Genomic DNA, 18,278 nt, shown 5'->3' with positions numbered 1-18,278 from the left:
ATCTTTTCGGCTTTCTGATAGTTTTTTTATATATTTAATGATATTCCTCTATCTTTTGTGAGTTGTTAGTTTTGTAAGCATATAAATATAAATGTGTATAATATATTCTGATTTTTTAAAATTTCTTCTGGTTTTGCTATGATTTTACCTTGCACATTTCTTATTTTACTGATTTGATTTTCTGCTCTCTCCCTTTTTGTCTGTTTCCTCTCTAATTTTGAATATGTCCCCCTTTGGGTTTATTTTTAGGCTTATTTGCTCATTTTAAAAGAGGCATATTAAGTTCATTAATCCTTCTTTTTTCTATTTTTTGAGGATATGATTTTCTCTCTAAGGACTATTTTAGTTTTATCAAAGAAATTTTAGCCTGTTGTTTCACCATTATCTTTTTCTTTTACATACTTCTTAAATGTTTTTATAATTTGTTCCTTGACCTAGTCATTATTTAGGATTTCACTGTTAAGTTTCCATTTGTGTCTGTACCTTTTGTTTGTAGTCCCTGAAATAATCTCTATTTTTATTGCATTATGGTCTGTAAAGGATGTATTAACTTTTTCATCCTTTTTACATTTATTTGTAATGTCTCTGTGCTCTAGTAAGTACATGGTCAGTTTTTGTAAGTTTCAAGGGGAACTGAGAAATATGTATATTCTCTTACTGCCTCATTTAGAAGACATCATCAGTCTTTGAACTCTACCTCCTCTAGCCATTTGTTCAGTTCCATATTTTCTTTTTATCTTTCTGTTATATTTATCCAAAACTGAGAGGGATACTTAAATCTCCTGTCACTGTTGTGTTACTGTCTGTCCTCTAGTAGTTCAGATAATGTACCCTTTATGACTTAGATGACAACATTTGGAGCATATAAGTTTATTACTGATATTGGTTTGTTGGCTATGGTTCATTTCAGCGTTAACAGTTTCCTAGTTTATCCCTTTTTATTTCTTGAATGTTTGGTTTTGTTTTGTCAAACAGCATGATTACAACTTCTACTTTTTTAGATTCAATCGATGCACAGTAAATATTTTTCATCCCCTACATTTTATTTTATATATTTTTTTGAACTGTGTTTGTAAGTAACAGATTGCAATACTTTGTTTTCTTATCCAATCTGTCACTCTATTTGTTTTATTGGCTTGTTTAATCCATTCACATTTAAAGTTAAGAATTAGGTTTATATTTTCTGCCATCTGTTTCTAATATAATTTTACTAGTTATGATTTTTTTCCCCCTCTCTTCTGCTGTAAACACAGAATAATGTTCTTTCAGTTACTTTACTTTAGTCTTTTTTTTAAGGTGGCTCCATTGCCATTGGCTGTCCTCTTTCACTCATCCTGATCCTCTGTTTGTTACCTATTTCCCTTAGGAGTTTTATTTGTTCCTTTTTCTCTCTTGCTTTTTACAGGTTATTCTTTCCCCCCCCCCGCCCCTTTTTTCCTCTAAATTAGTCAAGTAGATACTCCTTTCCTCTCCTCCCCTTTAACTAGTCCAGTTCATTAGTTTTTTTAATTTTAGTTTAATTTTTTGTGCCCCTTTCCAGAAAGGATTTCTCTCACTCTCTTTGTTATTATTCCCCTCTTTCTAGCTACTCTATATCCTCTCAATCTCTGATCCATAACCTCCATAATCATCTGGTTTCTCTTTCTTCTGATTTTTTCATACAAAGTTTCCAAGGTATTCATTCTAGGATCTCCTACAGGCACCTTCTGTCATTACCTTGCAATACTAATAATAATGGTAATGATAATAGCAGCTAAATATGTGTAAGGCATATATGCTAAGTGCTTTACAAATATTATTTCATTTGATCTTCACAAAAACTCATGGAAATAGTTGCTATTATTATTCCTATTTTACAGATGAGGAAACCAAAGGCAAACAGAAGTTAAATAACTTACCCAGGATCACACAGCCAGCAAGCATCTGAGGTCAAATTTGAACTCAGGTTTTCCTTACTTCCTGGCATCTAGATGGCCTGGACTATAGTCAGGAAGACTCATCTTCCTAAGTTCAAATCTGGCCTTAGACACTTATCAGCTTCTTCTAGATTGTTCTTTACTTCTATGTATTTGATTCCCAATTTATTGTTCTCTCTTTCGTTTCTTTGGTGAGGGCTTGTCGTTGAAGATTTCAGTTTTTCTACTTGCTCATTATTGTTGCTGTGTAGGCCACAAATTTTGCCCTCACAATTCTCATTTCTCCTTTGAGTTACTTAAGAATAGGGTGTCGTAGTTCCATATTGCACTCAAATTCCACAGGATACTCATCTCATCAACTGTTGGATGATTTTTCTTAGTTTTGCAGTATTTATTCATAGATGCCTAAACTCGTTTACTAGATCTGGAAGCTATATTTCCCCTCTCTTGTTAGTTTTCCTCTTGATTTATCTGTGTATGTTCAAAGTCTTTGAGTTTTCTTCATCCTAAAATATTTAGTAATTTCAGTCTGTTTTCCTCTTATTTTCCCCTATTGTTCACTTTCTGACTCCTTCACCTCTGATAATGGGTTTCTTTGGGGGCTGGATCTCAAAGTGTCTCAGTTTCCTCCCATGCCAAGCAATTCGCTGCTCATCAGCCTAGGTCTCTATACCAAGTGACTTTTGGGTGCAGAGCACCGGCTCTAGCAGGATGCTGTGCTCTTTTCCTCAGGCTTAGTAGACCGCTGCACAGCTCACACCTTCTGCTCCCCATACATGTGGAATCTTGTCCCAGCATGCTCTCCTCCCTCTATTCCTTAATTCTTTAGTCTGGCACCAGCAATTCAGCACTTTGGAAAACTGGTGCTAAAGAGCTGTTTGTCTTGGAACCAACTATGCTGGTATTATGTTGTTGTGGTCCTAGTTAGACTTTTACTCCTAAATGACTGTAGGTGTACTGGCTTTCTGTAGCAGCCAAGGCTAACATTTACAGTCTAGTTTCCATGGCATTAGAAAGAGAGAGGGGAGACCAGGTTGTGGGGTGGTGTTTTATTGTAAACCTGTGTTGTATCCTGGGGTCTACTAGTACAGCCTTGTTGCAGCAGCATGGGTACGGTGCTGAGTGAGATCAAGGTCAGTGAACATCAGTGTATGTTTTTTTTTAGAACCTTCTTTTGGATTCTGGGTGTCCTAATCCATGAAGACAGCTGAAAATGCTTTATCTATGGCACATAATTTCTGTTTTGGAGAGGTCTGAAAGGTTGTGAGAAGCAGAGAAAATGCCTAATTCTCCATCTTGCTGGTCATGTGATCCAGAAGTCACTACTCTCTTAAAAAAAAATAGGGATAACATATGTCCTTATCCTGTCCTGGAGCACTTCTGTTTTTCTAAATCTTTCAGAGAATACTGACAGTGGATCAATAATCCCATTCCTCAGTTCATTTGGTACGTTGGGATGCAGTTCTTCAGGACAAAGTAACTCAAACTGATCAGGGACAATCAGTTTTTTTCTATGTCTCTGTATCTTGGGACTCATCTCCTTAGTAATTTTTTTGTTGTTGTTCTACCCTTTTCATTCACGGCAGAGAAAACAAGTTTCTGCTTCTTCTCTTTTATCCATTATTATTAACCTGTCCGTCACCCCCTAAGATGTGGATGGTCCTATCTCTTATCTGAACCTTTTCTTTTTCCCAGTGTTTAGGGGTAGTGAGGGGAGGGTCTAGATGCATGATTTCATTAGTAGATGGAAACTTCCTCAATTGATGCTGACTAGCAACTTCTTTGCAACTACTTAAAGTCTTAGATAACTGATAGCGACACTAAAATATTTAAACTTTTTCATGGTCACATGGCATGTGACAGAGGTATAACTTAAATATCCATTTTGCCACATTCTCATCTAGCCAAACTTTTTTTCTCCTCTGTCCTCAATATTGTTACCAGCTGAAGCCCATTCTGAGATTTAGTACTACTGCACTCTTAATAGCATTCTTATAGGATTCTGGCATGCTTTTGTATTCATCCAAAATTACTTGCCCTTGCTTCTGCTGATATACACCTTTAAGTTATTCAGTGAGCTTTCTGTCATAAAATGAGATTTCATTTTCCTGACCAAAACGGTGAGCACTTAGATAGAGACAGATCCAGCTTGTGAGGATTATGTTTGATTGAATACTTGTTACTCAGGTCAAGCAAAATTTAAGCTGAAAAAGAGGCATAAAAATGCCTAGATAAAACTTTTTAACCAAGTATAATGTATGCTATCACACATGAGAGGAAAAGGAAATATTTCAGAAAAAGGGTCAGGAATAATTCTTATGGTCTCTTATATGCCTGTATAAAAATACACAGAGTGCGGATAGTAAGGAAAATGTGCCTGAGATGTTAACACAGTGAGGCAACTATGATTTCATAAGAAAAATCACATGAGTCTCATGAATGTACTATAGCAAAAGAAGGGTAAGAAATCATGTTTAAAAGAAACAAGTTTAACAATGGAATCATCCCATATGCTTAGTATTTAGAAATACATATATCAATGTCATAAATACATATTTATGTATATATTTTCTTCATGTTTAGCATGATTCCACCACTTGTATAGGGGTGTGTGTGTGCATGTGTGTGTATACACCTACAATTTCATTAATATAGGAAACTCCCAATGAACTGATTGCCAAGTGTTTGTAGCTTGTAATGTTAGAGAGTTGTCTAAGTAACTGAGCACTTAAGTGACTTGCCTAGGTTAACACAGAGTATGTGTCAGAAGCTGGACTTGAAATCAGGTCAACCCCAAGGCCAGATCACTATCCATTGCATGGATCATTCTGTCTCTCAAGAAGATAAATTCTTATGTTAAAATCTGCAAATGTAAAGGAAGAAGGTCATAATATACAGATGTAAGATAAAGTGGGAAACAGAAAACATTGTGGGGACATACCAGATGGAGTACACAATACTGACCTAAAAATAAGACACAGTTGTAATGAGGGACTTTAGAGACAGCTAACATTTGCTGAAAATTCTACAATCACCCCAGTGGCTTCTCCATCGGCTAAAGTAAGAAGCCTTCAAGAAAGCTCAAAATAAACACACAGAAGCTTCCTCACCCTTGACAGAGTAAGACCAACAGCAATTGATCAATTCTTGCTAGTAGGGAGTCTGAATATTAGCCACCATTTTCACAGAAGTCTTCCTTCCCTTCAGTAGCATGAATAAGCACTAGTCCCTAGGTCTAGGTTTCTTACTCCCTTTTCCCAATTCCTAATCCTGCTAGACCCAGATAAGAATCCTCTAAAGGACAACCAAACTTTAGTGGCTTGGAAGAGGGTGCCCTATTCTCCTCCAGAGCTCCAGCAGGGCATCTTACTCTATCCAGGAATCCAGTGTACTACTCTTCTTTATCCACCTCTTAGTTTTGCAAAATGAGTATCTCCTCTCAATAAAGACAACTTGTTTTACTGCCTTGTTGTGAGCTCTACATTTCTTTGTACTGGGCTTAAAGTATTTCAAAACCTCTAAATCCTGCATTTAACACAATTCCCAAATTAAAGCAGTGAGAACTGCTACTTTGGATCTAATTCTGACCAATAAGAAATGACTGTTTCATGAAGTAGAAGTAAAAGAAGTATGTTTTCCCAGAAATTTGCTATAGGAAGAATGCTGTAATTGGTCAAACATACACCACAAACTTTAGAAACACAAGAGTTAAATAAGTTTAGGAAAAATAATGAAACTATTTCAATCAAAGACTCTAAAAAAGGATGACAATTCAATAAGAACTGTTGTTGCTGTTTTTCAGTCAAAAAATTTTTAAGCAAATTAAGCCAACTTTGAAGGAGTCTTTCTGACTCCTGGTCCAGTGTTCTATCAATTGAGCCATCTAGCTGTCCCTCAATAAAAATTAGAGGCTTTCAAAAACCAAATTCTAATGATACACTTGTGAATGATCCTGACAAAGAAGTGGGATTCATTTTGAAAGACTCAAAAGGGTATAATGATTTTTAAAATATTAAAAATGAAAAACCAGGCACACAACCAAGGATGAGAAAGGTAGCATGAAGGCAAGCACCCAGAATAAACAAAATCTTTTAAAAAATGCTAAGGAAAACCAAAAAAGACTTTGAGTATTCTATTCAGGGCAAAATAAAGTATAAAAGAGGGATAGGACTACTGTTTAGAGTAGACTGTGTAATGTTGAGATGTCATGGAGAAAGTAGTACTCAACTGTTTCCATCTTTCTTGTCAAAGAGGATGATTTTCAGAACTGAAAGAGTCAAACATTATTTAAGGAGAACCTGGTATTAAAAAATACATAAAGGTATAATAAGAGAGCATCTAATTGCTCTAAAATGTAAAGACTTTAAGGTTCTAGGGACCTAAAATAATTCACAGATGGGATTCCTGAAGCACCATCAATGACTTTTGAGGTATCATGGAGAACGAAAGAGGTGCCAAACACTAGAAAAATAAAGAAATCTTGTTTTTTTTTAATTTCACCAGGACTAATAACATATACATCTCATGTACTATAATATCTTCATTTTACAGAAGAAGAAGCAGATCCAGAGAAGTGACTTGTCCAATGTTGCATAACTACTAACGTAGCATGGCTATGCTTCAAACTGAAACAGAGAATTTCGGAGGACAGACAGATTTAGGGGGTGGAGAAAACTGGTTCCATTTTGGACATGTTGAGTTAGGGAGGCTTGATGGTAGATCCAGATGGAGTTATCCAGGAAATAGTGGGTGATGACTGGACTATAGTTCAGGAGAGAGAATGTGGCTGGATATATAAATTTATGAGCCATCTGAACATTTCCACAGGAGCTGATGATAACTGACATCTATAGAGGGCTAAAAGGTTTGAAAAGTATTTTAGTGTCTTAGGGAGAATTTAGAGCAAGAAGAAGACCTAGGAAAAAGCCTCAGGAGCTCTCTGGGTTCACTAAACACAAGTCTACCAGACTAAACTCATTTCCATTTTTTCAGAGTTACCAGACCAGTGAAGGCTATAGACTATATTATCTGGATTTCAAAAAGATCCCAAATTCTTAAGACTGAAAATATGTTTGCTATACAATAAGGTAGATGAATAAATGGATAAATAACTACATTTAAAGACTATTAATCAATGAACTGATGTCATCCTGAATAGAGATTTCTACTGGGTAGCTTGATGGTACAGTGGACAGAACACTGGGCTTGGTATCAGAAAAACCTGAGTTCAAATCATACCTTGGACACTTATCAGCTGCAAGCAAGTTACTTAATTGTTTGCCCCAGCTTCCTCATTTGTAAAACGAGCTGGAGAAGGAAATACTAAACCATTTCAGAATCTTTGCCAAGAAAACCCCAAATGTGGTCATGGAGAGTTGGACATGACTGAAAAAATGACTGAACAAAACCCTTCCAGGGTTGTTCTGGGGTTCAAATAAGATAATATTCATAAATACTTAGGCACCGCACTTGACACAGAATAGGTGCTACATAACTGCTAACTGTAACTGTTATTATTTTTATTCTTATTATTCTTGGCAAGACACTGGGCTAACCACAGTTCTGTTTAGTTCAACTTGCAAAAATACACTAATGGTACGCTGGTAAATTTACAGATATATGAAGTTGGAAGAAATAGCTATTAAGAAATAGCTAGTATGTTGTTTGGATGAATAAGGATCTAGGTAACTTACTTATTTTTAAAAATTTAACCTCCCCTCCATCCCAAAAAGCATATATAAAATAGAACACAAAAGAGTTGCATATACAACCATTGATTTATTTTATATAATTTGCTTTTTCCAAAAGGATATAATAAATTCTATTTTCAAAACTGACTTGGCTTATCCGTGTTTCCTTTTGAAGTTCTCTACTCCTCTGTGAACTTTTAAAAATGTTTTAATGACCCCCTTCTCTTTCTCCTTCTTTTTGGTATTACCACTTCTTAGTTGGGTAAGGCTTACTACTTTATCTTTTAAATTATTTATTTTCCTTTCAATTCTTTTCCCCAAGAGCTTTTATTTCATTTTTATATCTCTTCCTTTATTTTTCTAGATATTCAGGTGGTTCCTTTATAAAAATCTATTTTTTTCTTTAAATGTTTACAATTATCAGAGTGGCCTGTTCCTTCTTTTGGAGGAATCTCTTGATTTGCAACAAATTTTTTTAACTTGTCAGTGTCTTCTTTGGTTTTCTCACCTCCTCAGCTTTGGTTTCTGAATTGGGACTTTATGTGAAGCGCTGGTTGAAGACTTCCCCTTGCTGTGCTTTTGAGTAGGATGGGTGACCCTGGTTGGTACTGACCTAAGATGTCTGGTTTTATGTGCTGACTGCCTCCCAGGATTATGCTCCCTTGAATCTTTGATGTACACATATCTTGTTCACATCTTATGGCCCTCTATGTCAGCTCGACAGTGTTAGGCACCTCTAAAACCCTAGGCCTGAGCAGTCCCAATCTGAAGGCTAAGACTTCTTGTCATTTCTATAAGGTTCATGCTTTCAATTTTTTATGCCCCTAGTGTTTTCTTGGAGGAGCCTTCTGCTCTTGCTGGCTTAAGACACAGATTCTTTCAAAGCCATAAGTTTATCTGGTTGGTCTCTGTTCCTAATGGTTTTGCTGTGGGGTCCCTTTTCCTATTGCTTATGGGCTCCCGGATGACATTTATGCAGTTTTGCAGTGGTAGCAGTCATTTCAGTTTCTTATTGCAATTCTTAATCATTATTCAATATGATGTGACTTAGGTTTTGCTGGAGTAGATGTGCAGGAGACGGGCTATTTGTCTCTGTTTATAGGCAGCCACCAGTAAGTGCTCAATAAATGATTGACTGAAGTCCTCTTGAAAGGAGGTCTAAATCTAATAAAATGTAATTTTAAAGGGATAATTGCAAAATTTTTTATATGGATTCTAGAAATCCATTGTACAAGTAAAGAGATGTGGCAAAATGGCAGTTCATATAAAAAAAATTAAAGGTTTCAATTAATTCCAAGCTCGATATTAATCAACTTTGTAATGGCTGCCAAAAAAAGTAATGCAATTTTGGTCTGAATATGAGCAGAAATGGTCCCACTAAACTTTGTGTTGATCAGACCATATCTAGAATATTGTTTTATGTTCTGAGCATATTTTAAGAGGTACTTTGACAAGCAAGAAGGCTCAAAGATTTAGAAATGGAATCCTAAACCTAGAAGACATTTAGTTTAACTCCCCCCATTTTATGGAAGAGGAAAACTGAAACCCAAATGGTTTAACCCAAGGTCACACAGCTAGTAAACTAGCAAAGCCAGGATTTAAACCCAGATACTGATTCTAAATTGGTGGTATTCCAGTATATCATTATATCCAAGGGGCCTCTCTTCTCAGAATGGTCAACACTGCAGATTAATACTAAACTTGGGATCAAGTACGTAGAATTAAAACTTCAAAGTAAGGGGCAGCTAGGTGGTACAGTAGATAGAGCACCAGCCCTAGAGTCAGGAGGACCTGAGTTCAAAGGTGGCCTCAGACACATGACACTCACTAGCCATGTGACTCTGGGCAAGTCACTTAACCCCAACTGCCTCACCAAACAAACAAAAAAAAAACAAAAACAGAAACAGAAACAATAGGCAGAAAAGATAGTTGTCTTCAAATATGTAAATGGCCATTAGGTTAAAGGGGAACTGTATTAATTTTATGGCTCCAGAAAGCAAACCCAAGACTAATCAGTGGAAGTCACAGGGAGATAGAGTTTACCTCAATATGAGGAACTCCATGACAATCAGACTTGTCTAAAAATGGAATGGGTTGCCTGTATGGAGGTGTGGACAGGTTACAAGGTGGGGAAGAAATGTAAGCTGAAGTTAGAGGACCATTTGTGGGAGATACTGCAAAGAGAATTCACCAATAGAAACTGGGATAGCTGTGAAAGTCCTTTCCAACTATGAGATTCTATGAGATACAGGTAAAACTTTTGGAAGACTAAACTAAAATTTCTTTTTATCCTCGATAGTGATTTTTGTTTTCAGAAAAGAAACCAAAAATATGCATAGCACCTGAACAAAGAGGTCCATTGCTTATAAACCAAACAACTAACCCTCCACTGAACAATAACATAATTATCACTGATCATCAATTATTATTGATCCCCAACTTTATAAGAAAGAGTACTGTAGTAATTAAGGCAGGTCAATCATAAAAGCATTTACAATCCGTTTATTTGGTCAATTAAAACAACTATACACATGTTGTACTACAGTGTAGTGACAGCCTAAGTTTTCTATGTCTCCACAACTCCACCATCATTTTTTCATAAATCTGGGTTCTCTCTCAAAACAACATAAATATTTGATGACCATGATAGAATCCAACAACAACTAACATTTTTACAGTCATTTAAGGTTTAGCTTGATTAGCTTCTCAAAACAACCTTGAGGGAGGTGCTATAATTATCACCATTTGAAAATGAATAAACTGAGAGTGAAAGAAGATAAGTGATTTGATGAAAGTCTCACAGGAAATAAGTACCTGAGGTAGAATTCAAACTTAGATTTTCCTGCCTCAAAGTCCGGTCCTCTACCCACTCTGCCACCTAGCTGCCTGATAACTTTGGTAGTTTAAAACAGCACTAAGACTTTCACAATACCCTATGGAAAGAGAACTAGATATACATATGTGTGTGTGTGTGTGTGTGTGTGTGTATATATGTTTAAATACGTACATCTACACATACACACACATATAACATATATGTGTGTATATACATATATATATGTATATACACACACATATACACATATAGATGTACACATTTAATGAAACCATCTATAGTTATTCTTGATTATTCAGGAGCTATTTTTCAGCATTTTCCCCCCTCCTATTTCCATTTGTTATATACTTTTCTTGAATTCAATATGTTAACATGGTTACCTGAGGGTAGAAAGCACTTGAGAGAAAAGCTGAACATAACTATACATTGTGTAAAGTGGAACTGGTATAATGAATCTCACAGAACTATAAAAATTATTTTCTTGTACTGGAACTTTGTGTAAAATTTGAATCATCTCAGGAATGAAAATACTTCTGTTATAATGAAATTTTGTTATAGTGGTATTTATTGTAACTAAACTATTGCATACTTCCTTTCAACCAATTTAAAAAGTGTATAAGCAGGAGATATCACAGGTATTAAATAAATCATGTCTTTGGATTGGGAATTGACTTTATCTGTAAGTATCTGTAAGACTTTTATCTGTAAGGTTAATGAAAGCTGGGTTGAATTATTTAAGTGAAAAATTTTAAAAGATGATTAGAAATGCCAACAGTCAACAAGATTTTTTGAAGTAGATAACTTTAAAAATATGCCAAATTATTAATAATATTAGAAAATTAGAAAAAAATAATTTTAATATTTTCATTTCTTAATTACCTCTCATCAAAACTCAAATTGCGATTTCCAAACTGTTCCAACAATGTCCTCTCGATTATTTTCTTTGGTGATTGGTTCTGGATAAAATAGACAACTGCATGGTGCAATCGATAATCTGTTTCTGGTGGAGTATCTTCTTGAGCCAGCTTTACCAACCTTGCATACTCCAATTTGATTGCCTAAAACAAAGTAAAGGAAATGTCCATTATAGTAGCTAAAACAAAATGTTCAATATATTAAAAAAAAAAACCAAACCCAATCCTGACACCATGAGTAATCACACATATTGTATTAATTATTCCTTATTTCTATCCATCTGAAATCTATATCTACATACATATTTTTGATCCACTGTTTTCTTAGTGACTGAGCACTTTATCTCTAGTGACATTAATTCATTTTTGAACCATATTCTCTAGGTTTAAATATTTCCTATGTAAATAACACCAAGAATAAAGTATGGTTTTACAACAGCATCTAATTTATAAGGATAAAAGGATCATTCTTTCTTGACTAAAACATATATATCTAAGTTCAAACTTCATCATCTCTGATATTTTTAGCATGTTATTTATGACTACATAAACACTTTCTGAAGAAATTTACTCTGGGTTGGTATGAAAAGTATGTGTTTAAATTTTAATCAGCTAAACAGCTCATACAAGATTAGGAAAGGAAAACCTCCTTGATAGACTCGTCCTTTATAAAAGCGCTAGAAAAAATTTAAATGAGTCTGAACCATATTAATTAAAATTGTTTAAAAAAATCCCTATTAAAACATCCCAGGCTATTTTATACTTAAAAAAAAAAAGTAACTTGGATTGCCTCTGCAGAGGCTATCCAATCAGACCAATCAGAGTTAAAAATCTGGATATCTTTAAAGTTAATAAAGGATTATACAAAATTCTTCCCATCTATTTGCTTATACAAATATAGTCTTTTTGGCATAGTTAAATTATGTCATAGTTGAATAACTATATTTGTATGAGGTGATAACAGCAGCATGATGCCTTAGCTAGCTCTCATCTTACTACTTTCTCTCAGAACCTGGGGCCTTCTGACCTTGGAATATCCATGCTTCCATCATGCCAACCCCCCTCTTCCATTCCTCCTAGGGTCTCCATTTTGAGGAGATCCAGGGTAGTCAGTTTTCATTTCTCTCCCAGTTTTGCCACTGACTTTACAGGTTACAATACCATGATCCCACAAAAGTACCTTCTCTTCCCCCAAACTCTTCTTTTTCAGGTTTCATTTGTGCTTATCTTCCCCTAGAATGTAAGCTCCTTGAGGGCAGAAACTTTCTTTTTGCTTATATTACAGTGCTTAGCACTGTGCATGGAACATAGTAAATCCTTAACAAATGTTGGTTGCTTTGCTTTCTTTAGCCTAAACAAAAGCCTGACACCCAAAATCTAGACAGAATATACATAAATCCCTAAAATAAGGAGCTAATTCCTACTAGATAAATAACCAAAGGATTGAATAAAGTTTTTTTTAAGGAATACATGCTATTATTAATTATATGAAAAACTGTTCAAAAGTATTAATAATCAAAGAGGTAAAAATTACTCCATAAAACAACTTTGACATATCATCTTTCCAGCAAGGATGACATGGTACAGTGGGAAAGAGTGTTGCACTTGAAGTCAGAGGGTCTGGGTTCAAATCCATATTCTGTCACTTATTGCCTATATGAACTTCAGCAAATACCTGAACCTCTTGGAGCTTCAGTTTTATAGGTAAATGAAGGTGCTGTAGTAGATGATTCCTAGGGCCCCTGTTCCAATTCTCAATCTATGGGCCTCTGATCTAATTCTAAAATGGGAAAAATTCAGTGCTGGAGATATGGCTTTGACTGACTTTTGGGATGGGATGGGGTGGAGTATCTGTATTTTGTTTTGAAGCACATATCAGTCCAGAAGGTCAATTTTAGATCTCATTAAGAGAGGGATAATGTCTAGGAATAAAGATGTAAAAGTCCTGTTATATATAGTTTGCTGAGGTCAGACTTATCTAGACTCTTCAGTTCTGGGACTGACATTTTAGGAAAGAGATTGAATAAGCTTAGTGGCCAGTTAGAGGAAGCAGCAAGAATGATGAAGGAAATAAGGATGGTTAGCCTAAAGAAGAGATGATCTGAGGGGTTGGAGGAGCAGGGTATGACAGCAGATGGTGACAATGAATGACAGAAATTGGTAAGAAGGAAATAGGAGTTTTCGAGCAATAAGAGAGAAAAATACCAGTTGACTTTGGCTTTATGATCTTGTGATGACAGAAGCAGGCATCAGACAGAAAAAAAAATCAGGAAAGGTAGTGAGTCAGCAAGTTTAAAAAATCATTAATTTGAGATAGTAAATACCTAATGTTCAGGTTTCCCAGGTACTTAACTGTGTGACATGGAATAATTCACAATCTGGAGATAGATACTTGTTTGTGTTCTGGTTTCCTAGTCAGGATTGGTGCCTAAAGTTCTGGTTCTGAATTGGATAGCGGAAGCCAAGAATGCTGACTATGAATGCTTTTTTTTTTGTAAATAGAATCTTATTTTTTCCAATTACATGTAAAGATGGTTTTCAACATTCATTTTTTATAAGATTTTGAGTTCCAATTTTTTCTCCCTTCCTCCTACACTTCCCTTCTCCCTCCCAAAGATGGCAAGCAATCTGATATAAATCATACATATGCAATCATGGAAACATTTCCACATTAGTCATGTTGTGAAAGAAGAATCAGAGCAAAAAGTAAAAACCATGAGAAAGAAAAAACAAACAACAAAAAGTGAAAATAGTATGCTTCAATCTGCATTCTGACTCCATAGTTCTTTCTCTGGATGCGGACAGCATTTTCTCTCATGAATCTTTTGGAATTGTCTTGGACCACTGTATTGCTAAGAAGAGCTAAGTCGATCATAGTTGATCATCATACAGTGTTACAGTTATTGTATACAATGTTTTCCTGGTTCTGCTCACTTCACCCAGCATCAGTTCATGTAAGTCTTTCCAGGTTTTTCTGAAATCCACCCATTCATCATTTAGCACAATAGTATTCCATTACATTCATATACAACTTGTTCAGCCATCCCCCAAGTGATGGACAATCCCTCAACTTTCAGTTCTTTGCCAGCATAAAGAAGCTGCTATAAATATTTTTTGTACATGGAGATCCTTTTCCCTTTTTTAATCACTTTGGGATACAGACCTAGTAGTAGTAGTATTGAATCAAAGAGTCTGCACAGTTTGACTGCCCTCTGGGCATAGTTCCAAATTGCTCTCCAGAATGTCTGGATCAGTTCACAACTCCACCTACAATGCATTAGTGTCCCAATTTTCCCACATCTTCAGCATTTAAATTTTCCTTTCCTATCATATCAGCCAATCTGATAGGTGTAAGGTGGTACCTCAGTTATTTTAATTTGCATTTCTCTAATCAATAGTGATTTAGAGTATTTTCTCATATGACTATAATTTGCTTTTAGATTTAATTTCTTCATCTGAAAACTGCCCATTCATATCCTTTGACCATTTATCAACTGGGGAATGACTTGTATTCTTACAAATCTGACTCAGTTCTCTACTTATAGTATCACCTTTTATGTCTAAATCATGTATCCATTTTGACCTCATCTTAGCAGACAGTGTGAGATGTTGGGTCTATGCCTAGTTTCTGCCATTCTATTTTTCCAATTTTTCCAGCAGTTTTTGTTAAATAGTGAGTTCTTACCTCAGATGCTAGAGTCTTTGGATTTATCAAACAGTAGATTACTACAGTCATTTGCTACTGTCTTGGGTACTTAATCTATTCCTAATCTGGTATGGCTAGGCCACCTTCCTTTGTATTTTTTCCATTAATTCCCTTGATATTCTTGACTTTTGGTTTTTCCAGATGAATTTTGTTATATATTTTTTAATTTTTTAATAGTTTTATTGGTATGGCATTGAATAAGTAAATTATTTAGGTTGAATCACCATTTTTATTGTGTTAGCTTGGCCTACCCACGAGTAATTGATATTTTCCAAATTGTTTAGATCTGACTTTACTTTTGTGAAAAGTGTTTTGTAACTGTGTTCATACAGTTCCTGGGTTTGTCTTGGCAAGTGGACTCCCAAATATTTTGTATTGTCTACAGTTATTTTAAATGGAATTTCTCATCTTTTGCTGCTGAACGTTGTTTGCTGATGATTTATATGGGTTTATTTTATATCCTGCAACTTTGCTAAAGTTATTAATAATTTCACAAAGTCTTTTTACTTGATTCTATAAGTATACCATCATATCATCTGCAAAGAGTGAAAGTTTTTGTTTTCTGCTTCCTGATGGTTTTAGATAGATACTACTTCTCACTTTAGGGAAAGCTCCATTTATTGCTATGCTCTCTTGTGTTTTTAAGAGGAATTAGTGCTGTATTTTGTCAAAAGCTCTTTCTGCATCTGTTGAGGTAATCATTTAAATTTCTGTTACTTTTGTAACAGAATTGATATGGTCAATCACATTAATAGTTTTTCTAATATTGAACCAGCCCTGCATTCCTGGTATAAATCCCACCTGGTCACAGAGTATTATCCTGGTGATAAATTGCTATAATCTCTTTGCTAATACTTGATTTAAAATTTTTGCATCAATAGCCATTAGGGAAATTGGCCTATAATTTTCTTTCTTTCTTTTGGCTCTTCCTGGTTTAGGTATCAGCACCATATTTATGTCATAAAAGGTATTTGGTAGGACTCCTTCTTTGCCTATTTTCCCAAATAGTTCATATAGTACTGCAATTAATTGTTCTTTAAATGTTTGGTAGAATCTACTTATAAATCCATTTGACCCTAGAGATTTTTTCTGAGGAAGGTCACTGATAGCTCATTCAATTTCTTTTTATAAAATGGGGTTATTTTATTTCTTCTTCTGTTAATCTGACCAATTTATATTTTTGTAAATATTCATCCATTTCATTTAAATTGTAAGATTTATTGGAATACAGATGGGCAAATTAGCTCCTGATTATTACTTTAATTTCCTCTTCATTGGTGGTGAAATCACTTTTTTTATTTTTGATACTGCTAATTTGGTTTTCTTCTTTTTAAAAAAATCAAATTAACCAAAGGTTTATCTATTTTTTTTCCATAAAACCATCTCTTGGTTTTATTAGTTCAATAGTTTCCTTACTTTCAATTTACTAATCTCTCCTTTGAGTTTCAGAATTTCAAATCTGGTATTTAATTGAAGATTTTTAATTTGTTCTTTTTCTAGCTTTTTAAATTGCCAGCCCAATTCACTGATTTCCTCTTTCTCTATTTTTATTGACATAAGCAATGAGAGAAGAGAAAATTTCCCCTAAGTACTGCTTTGGCTACCCCATAAGTTTTGGTATGTTTTTTCATTACAGTTGTCTTCTTTGATCAAATTAATCATTATTTCTATGACTTGTTGTCTGACCACCCATTCTTTAGGATTAGATTATTTAGTTTACAATCAATTTTTAATCTTTCCATGGACCTTTATTACATGTAATTTGTTACTGCATCACGATCTGAAAAGGATTCATTAAATATTTCTGCCTTTCTCTACTTGACTGTGAGGTTTTTATGCCCTAATACATGGTCAGTTTTTGTGTAGTTGCATGCACCACTGAGCAAAATGTATATTCCTTTTTATCCCCATTCAATTTTCTCCAGAAGTCTATTATATCTAACTTTTATAAACCTCTATTCACCTCTTAACTTCTTTCTTGTTTATTTTGTAGTTAGATTCATCTAGTTCTGAGAAGGGGAGGTTGAAGTCCCTCACTAGTACAGTTTTGCTCTCTATTTCTTCCATTAACTCATTTAACTTCTCTGCTAAGAATCTGGACGCAATATCACTTGGTGAATATGTTTAATATTAATATTACTCTATTGTCTATGGTATCTTACAGAAAGATGTTGTTTCCTTCCTTGCCTCTTTTAATTAGATCTATTTTTGCTTTTGCTTTGCTAGGGATCAGGATTGCTATCCCCGCCTTTTTTTTTTTTTACTTCAGCTGAAGCACAACAGATTTTGCTCTAGTTTTTTACCTTTACTCGAGTGTGTGTGTGTCTCTTTGCTTCAAAGGTATTTTTTGTAAATAATATATAGTAGGATTCTGGTTTTTACTCCACTCTGCTATCAGCTTCTGTTTTATGGAAGAGTTCATCCCATTCACATTCATAGTTATGATTACTTACTGTGTATTTACCTCCATCCTATTTTTCCTGTTTATACTTCTCTCTCTCTCTCTCTCTCTCTCTCTCTCTCTCTCTCTTCTCTCTCTCTCTCTCTCTCTCTCTCTCTCCTCTCTCTCTCCCCTTTCTCGCTGTCCCTCCTCATCAGTGTTTCTGCTTTTGACCACTGTCTCCCTCAATCTGCCTTTCCTCCTATCACCTCTCCCATTTTTCTTTTCCCCTTCCTCTCCTACTTCCCTATAGGGTAAGATAGATTTCTTTACCATATATTCCCTCTGTGAGCCAAATTCAATGAGAATAAGGTTCAAACAATGCTCATTCCCTCTCCTTTCCCTCTACTGTAACAGAATTTTCATTCCTCTTCATGTGATATAATTTACCTCATTCTGCCTCCCCCTTTCCTCTTTTCCCAGTTCAATCCTTTTTTTAACCCCTTAATTAATCTTATCATTATATCAAAGTCAACTTATACCCACACCCTCTAAGTATACTCCTTCTAAGTGCTCTACTAGAGATACAGTTCTTCAGAGTTACAAGTATCATCTTCCCATGCAGGGATGTAAATAGTTTAATCTTACTGAATAACAAAAGTTTTTTTTTCTTTCCCGTGCTACCTTTTTATGCTTCTCTTGAGTCTTGTATTTGAAGACCATATTTTCTGTTCAGCTCAGGTCTTTTAATTTATTTTTTATTTTTTTATTTTTATGCAATTGGGGTTAAGTGACTTGCCAGGGTCACACAGCTAGTGTAAGTGTTTGGTCTGAGG

At 35.0% G+C, this 18,278-nt stretch overlaps 1 protein-coding gene across 7 annotated transcripts in view; it reads right to left on the bottom strand.

Annotated features, from left to right (window-relative positions):
* Window positions 1–18,278, bottom strand: part of USP25 (ubiquitin specific peptidase 25) — a 200,870-nt gene that overhangs the window by 22,164 nt on the left and 160,428 nt on the right. For all 7 annotated transcript variants that reach the window (XM_020976262.2, XM_020976266.2, XM_020976265.2 and 4 more), the window contains one exon: window positions 11,322–11,500. In XM_020976262.2, the coding sequence (XP_020831921.1) occupies window positions 11,322–11,500 (179 nt within the window). The remainder of the gene's footprint in view (window positions 1–11,321; window positions 11,501–18,278) is intronic.

The sequence above is a fragment of the Phascolarctos cinereus genome, unplaced genomic scaffold (genome assembly GCF_003287225.1).
Source record: "Phascolarctos cinereus isolate Bilbo 61053 unplaced genomic scaffold, phaCin_HiC Scaffold_726;HRSCAF=1367, whole genome shotgun sequence".
Classification (NCBI taxonomy): Eukaryota; Metazoa; Chordata; class Mammalia; order Diprotodontia; family Phascolarctidae; genus Phascolarctos; species Phascolarctos cinereus.
Note: the sequence above shows the minus strand (reverse complement) of the source record. Positions and strands in the feature narration are given on the sequence as shown.